Below are 5915 nucleotides of genomic sequence, written 5' to 3'. Positions count from 1 at the left end.
CCCTGGCCTTGGCCCTGCAGAAGACCTGCTGTGCTTCTTCACATGGTGAAGCTTCCTTCCCCACTGGGAAGCTTGACCTCGCCTTCACTGTCACCTGCACTCGGGGCAAGCTGTTCTGATCATTTGAAAGGAGACTGCAGGCTCACTCTACAGGTGTCAGGGTCTTCCTAGAGCAGCCACCCTTTGGGGATGCCCAAGGACCTAGGCCACACGCACATCATGCAAGAGCACATGGGGAACATATATCCACCAACAGACAGGAAGGCACACTATGTGTGGACACTTTCCTAGAAACACCGCAGATGCAACCAACCCTGCCCTCTTGGGGTGCAACGCTATTTGAGGGCCAAAAATTCACCTGGACTGCAGAGTAGGCATTGCTCCCATTACGACGAAGGGGACGCTGTCCTGACTCTCTAGATGTGGAGGCACAACAGCACAGGAGGAGCTCCAAAGGGAACTGGGGGACACACGGCTCCATGAACTGGAGACTGCGCTCTCCCTCCTGCTGGTAGACTCTGACTGACCCCTTCCTTCTCAGATATTTAGGGAGCAGCGACCCTGTGCCCTTGACTGCGAGGACACAGCAGATCCGAAGCTGTGTCTTCAGCGAGGTGACCTGCCACTGGGGAGGGGCAGGAGACCCCGTGTCAGGCTTCCCTGAAGGAAGGCACAGGCGTCACTTCACTAAGCAAGGACTCCCTCCCATAGAGCCTTCTGTCAACCTCTCGGGGTCGCCTGGGGCCGCAGTGCCCCATTGGGCACCAGGAGGGTAGAGGGTCAGGCTGGGCACCTGCACACACTGGGCGGGAGGCCCAGGGGTCCCTTCCTACAGGTGACCTAGTGTGGCTGGAAAGGCCATGCCTCTCACCCTGCTGCCTCCATACCTCCCCCAGGTCCACCTCTTCTGGCCTTGACTCCGCACTGGAGCTGCACTCCGAGGGGGATCCCCCAGCTGAACTTCTAGACCAGCTGGAGCCTCCTGAGCCCCCTGAGGAAGAACTTCAGGGTAAGGACAGGGCTATAGGCCTGTGGGCAGGGCATGGGCCTTGGAACACACCAGAGCTTCCACATGCTGGATGACCCAGGAACACTGAGACACCCAGCAGCCCCTGGGGGGATGCAGTCTGGGAGGACCTGGGGCCGTGTTGGTGCACATGGCTGTCTCTGGCAGGCAGTGGGAAGGTTTTGCCCCAGGGAAGAACATGCAGGGTTGGTGAGCTTTTCTCCTCTTGCAGCTGCAGGGCCGGCTCCAGCCTACGCTCAGGTCGCACCAGCAGAGCTCGTGCCAGTTCCACCGGCAGCTCCCTCATCAGCTCGAGCCCCACAGCAAGAGCCGGAACCTGCATCCCCTTCTCCACCAGCTGCTGACCTGCAACTCCCGGAGGCTCCACAGCAGGGCTCAGCTCTTCAGCTCTACCTGTGGGCAACTCTTGACCCACACCTGCCATTCCCCTGTCTCGTAGATTTGCTTTGCATCGTATCTCTTGCTATCCTTATTAACCAGAGCTATGTCAATGATAGAATTTAAATAAAATGTAAGGTTTAGTCTTGTTTAAAAGGCTTGCCGTGGCATTAAATGCATTCTCAATAGCGTACAACCTTCACCGCTGTCCTGCTCTAGAACATTTTCCCCAATTCTGTACCCAAATGGATCTCCTCCCCTCTCTGCTGCTGCTAGATCCTGAACGCCATCCATCTCATATCCCTGTCATTTCCCCATTCTACACTTTTTCACAACACTGCAATCACATTGTGTTACAGAACCAGGGAGGGACTGTTTCAGCTTGAGTTTGCTAGAAAGGGAAGATCCTAACTAGCTCCCAAGGATTTCTCAACAAATAGTTTCCAGTTCTTTTTGTCACACAAGAAATATTTATCGCACTCAAATGCAGAATGCACTCTTGAGTGAATAGTCAATGAAAGGACATACTGACAGTCAGCGCACCTAGGACCGGCAGCCACCCTGGCGGTGTCCCTCCTCCCTGTCTTTGCTGTGGGGCTCGGGTCTGTGTGGTTTTCTTCCTGCATGGGGGGTGTGTAGGCCGCAGCTCTCCTGTCGGCTCATGTACGCCCTGGAGACGTGGTCCATTCTAGGAGGACTCTCCACTGGCATTTTTGGAGGCCCTGACACACAGGTGTTTCAGCAACCTCTGCTCTGGACTTTTTCCAATCTTTCAGCTCATACCAGAGCTCAAGGAAACTTCTGCCACCCTAAATCTCATTTTCCAAGTTGGATTCCCAGCAGTGGAGTTTCTGGCTCACAGTCACACAAGTGGGGACACGCATGTGCTCTCCACTGGGGTGTCCCCAAGGCCTAGGGGTAGCACCCACGGTTCCCAGACACAGAGATTCATGGTGGCCTCTGGGAAATGCAGTTGGACAGGGTCTTAGGAGGTAACGAGGACAGCTCACGCCTTTGTCACAGCTCAAACACAGAGGAACAGCTCAGCGCAGGCCCACCTCTCCTCCGTGAGGAGGGACAAACTTTCTCTAGGTTTTCCTTCAATTTTGCCTTCAGAATAGCAAATCTCAGAGTACCATGGGCAGCAGGAACTATAGGTTCCTAGGGGAATTTACTCCAGTTTTTCCCCTGTGGACACTGCAGAGGAAACGTCCTTAAATTTCATTCTGCTACTAGGCATTGAACATAACCAAGGGCTTCTCACTGACATGCAGCAACAGCCCTTTGAAAGTTTTTTTTTTTTTTTTTTTTTTTTTTTTTTTTTTGAAATTGTGACACAGAGTCTCCCTAAGTAGCTAAGTGGTCCAGGATGATCTTGGGTACATCATTCTCTTGCTTCAGGTTTCGAGAGTGCGGGCATTGGAGCGGTGTGCCGTCTCTCGTGGCTCCTGGAAGCCTTTCTGAAAGACCGACTTCAAATTTCATCTCTGGACTCTGGCTGACCACTTTCAGGTCTTGAGTCAATTTGGTACCTCTAGCAAGCGGTGTGGACTCCAGCAGAGGGCTAGGGATCCCTGAGAGGCCAGCACCTGGCTGCACATGTGCTCACTGGGTGACCATCATTCCAAGCCCACCCAGTCTGGGTGAATGGCCACACGTTCTGCACTGACCTCCCTCCCACACTGGCTCCTCATGTGCACAAATCCCACTTTTCAGCAAGGTAACCTGGGCAGGTGAGGTAGGAAGAGCCTGGCCTAGTGAGACTGGCTCCCCTCTAGCCCCAAAACTCCTGCAGGAGGAGGGGTAGGAACTGCAGACTGCTCTGTGTCCTGAGTCTGTGCCCATCAACACTTGCAGGAACCATCTTATCAGTCTCCAGGCTCCACCTGCAACCCACAACCTCTACCAGCTTGGCCTAGGCTCCCTCCACCACCACACAAAAACACCACGTCCGTGCCAAATGCTGCCAGGCTCCCAAACTATGCATTTCGACCCACTGCATTTGGCATAAAGAAAGGACCTTCCACACGGAGCTTGTGCTGGCAAGGCCTGGGGGCATGGGCTGGGTGCTCAGTACCAGCAACCTGGAAAACAATGTATGCTTGAAAGATTGCACCCTCCTGCACCACATGTGGCCTACCTTCCACTCTACACGTTCAGCATGACAACTCAGCGCCATGAATATCACTATGCACCTCTTGCACTTACGAACAAAAAGAGTAGCACAAACAAAATTTAAACACAAAACCAAGTTCTGACACCTGAGAGAAAAAAGAGTACAAAGTGAAGCAAAACCAGTTTGGAAATTGCTGAAAGAAGTTCAGTGAGAAATTTCACGTGACCCAGCTATCCCACTTCTAGGAATCTTCCCCAGAGAGCTGAAGACATCAGAGTACAGTGCAACATGCACACCGATGCTTGTAGCAGCACAATTCACACCAGCTCAATTCTGCTAGGAGCCTGAACACCCTTCCACAGGTGACTGGGTCAAAACGTGTGGTGTCCACCTCTCAGGAAAGAAAGCTGACTTGCCTATAAAGGAGGACCAATTTGAGACTTAGTCAGGAAGATGGGTGCACCTAGGCAATACAACGTTGAGTGCAATGTATCACACCCGGAAAGCTCACATACTACATAGTAACTCTCATTGGCACAAGGCAAAATGCAAAGCAAGGGCATAATAAAGGAAGGCCACAGAGAGACAAGGGCATGGATCTCTTACAAATGGGAAGGGTCCAAGAGAATGGGAGTGAGAAGAGAAGGAGAACAAAGTAGAACAGGGATCCTACTAATCTCAATGCGTTTAGATGATATGGAAACGTGACATCAGACTAATAATAACATCACCAAGAAGGACAACAGGGAGAGAATTCCAAGAAGGACGATTCCAATGAAAACAACCCTCAGATTGCACCTCACTGCAGAAAGAATGACTAAGATCAAGAAAGCAATCGGTAACAAGCCTTGGGAGAGCGGTGGGGAGAAAGAAACCTTTCTCCATTGCTGGTGTGAACGTAGACTATCACAACCCCTGTGGAAAGCAGGCTGGAGATGCCTCAAACCACTAAGGATAACGATTCCACTTGACAGAGCTATTGCTCTTGTTGGTGTCTTCCTGAAAGACGGAAAAGCACATACTTACCACAGCGATCTATGCACACCCACGTCCATAGTGGCACAGTCTGTGGCAGTCAATCTTGGAAACAGCCCAAACGTGCGGAAGAACGGTCATGGCCGCTTCACAGTTCAGGGTCAACCCTAGAAACAGAACAAATGGCCATCCGAAGATGGGTGCTTGTACAAGCTGTGCTTCATGCACACAATGGTGTGGGATGGATCTGCCACCAACAAGGAACAGCACAGCTGGAGTGGAGCTTGGTACACTGCTTGAAGAAGACTCACCAAGCAACACTGCTACTGAACCTCTAGAACAGGGCAGCGATCCAGCAGCAGGGACACCTGCTGGAGGTCCTGCACATGGCCTGCTTGGGAGCTGGGGAGAGGAGGACAGGAAGCGATAGCAGTGGCCACAACAAAGTCTCGAGGGACGTGTGCATGTGTCCTTCATCAGCACAGGGTGATGATCTCCACAGCCTTGCGAAGACCTCACTGCCTGCTCTCCCTCTCCATAGGGTCTTATCCTACTGGGGACTACGCTGTGTGACTGAGTTCCGTATCTATGCGTGAATCACTCCAATGCACCTGGAAGGTAAAACCTGCTTTGAAGCCTCCATGACTAACCACGCAGTGGCTGTAACTGGAGACTTTCACATCTAGGGAGGAAAATGATTATGGACATTTGAGGTACTTCACAACACTCCCTACTGCAACTGCAAGAACTCTGAAATCCACCCATGAACACGGTCATCCTACAATTGCACACATCACTGAGCAATGACGCTGAGCACTGCTCCTTCACAGGAAATGGACCCTCTGGCAGGAAGAACACACTTCAGGGCGTGCCTGCCACATCTCAGGCATCTACACAGTGGCTGCACTAAAACTTCAAAGTTCACCAGAGTCTAAAATCACACTCAGGGGCTGGGGATTTAGCTCAGCAGCACAGCACCTGTGTGGCAAGAACGACTTCGTGAGTTCGATTCCTGGTACCAGAAAAAAACAAAAAACAAACAAAGAAACAAAAAAAAATACAAAAATACAAAAAATACAAAATAAAAAACTAAAATCACACTCAGACTCTCTAGTTCTTCATTGCTGTTTCGAAGGAGCACACAGATTTGCTCCAACACAAACAGAAAGACAGGTGGTAGTCTTCTTATGCCGGGGGGGGGGGGGCTCCGCTATGGCCCCCAACACACGACCTCACTTCCTTGGCGACAGATCCAAACAGAACTTAGAACCCTGTGGGCACTAGGCACCATAGGTTAGTGCCAACTGCCTTCCCAGGCACTTAGCTGGACACAGGCAGTAGTAGAAATGCTGTGTTGCTTTCCCAGGCCTCGAGGCACCAGCCTCAGGACCCCGCACAGGGAAACCGTGTGGCAACGAG

The 5915-nt window shown here is 51.8% G+C and overlaps 1 protein-coding gene and 1 long non-coding RNA gene across 3 annotated transcripts in view; one reads left to right on the top strand and one right to left on the bottom strand.

Moving 5' to 3' along the window:
- The window catches only part of LOC102029532 (amyloid beta A4 precursor protein-binding family B member 1-interacting protein-like), a 112213-nt gene extending 108430 nt beyond the window's left edge, over nt 1-3783 (top strand). For both annotated transcript variants that reach the window (XM_005385895.2, XM_005385894.2), the window contains exons 4-5: nt 897-1009; nt 1239-3783. In XM_005385895.2, the coding sequence (XP_005385952.1) occupies nt 897-1009; nt 1239-1531 (406 nt within the window). In that variant the 3' untranslated portion in view covers nt 1532-3783. The remainder of the gene's footprint in view (nt 1-896; nt 1010-1238) is intronic.
- LOC106148634 overlaps nt 1-5915 on the bottom strand; it is a 33367-nt gene that overhangs the window by 8285 nt on the left and 19167 nt on the right. Inside the window, exon 2 of the long non-coding RNA XR_001234270.1 lies at nt 4548-4663. This is a non-coding gene — a long non-coding RNA (uncharacterized LOC106148634). The remainder of the gene's footprint in view (nt 1-4547; nt 4664-5915) is intronic.

Source organism: Chinchilla lanigera, unplaced genomic scaffold (assembly GCF_000276665.1).
Source record: "Chinchilla lanigera isolate Chin_1 unplaced genomic scaffold, ChiLan1.0 scaffold00024, whole genome shotgun sequence".
Lineage (NCBI taxonomy): Eukaryota > Metazoa > Chordata > Mammalia > Rodentia > Chinchillidae > Chinchilla > Chinchilla lanigera.
Note: the sequence above shows the minus strand (reverse complement) of the source record. Positions and strands in the feature narration are given on the sequence as shown.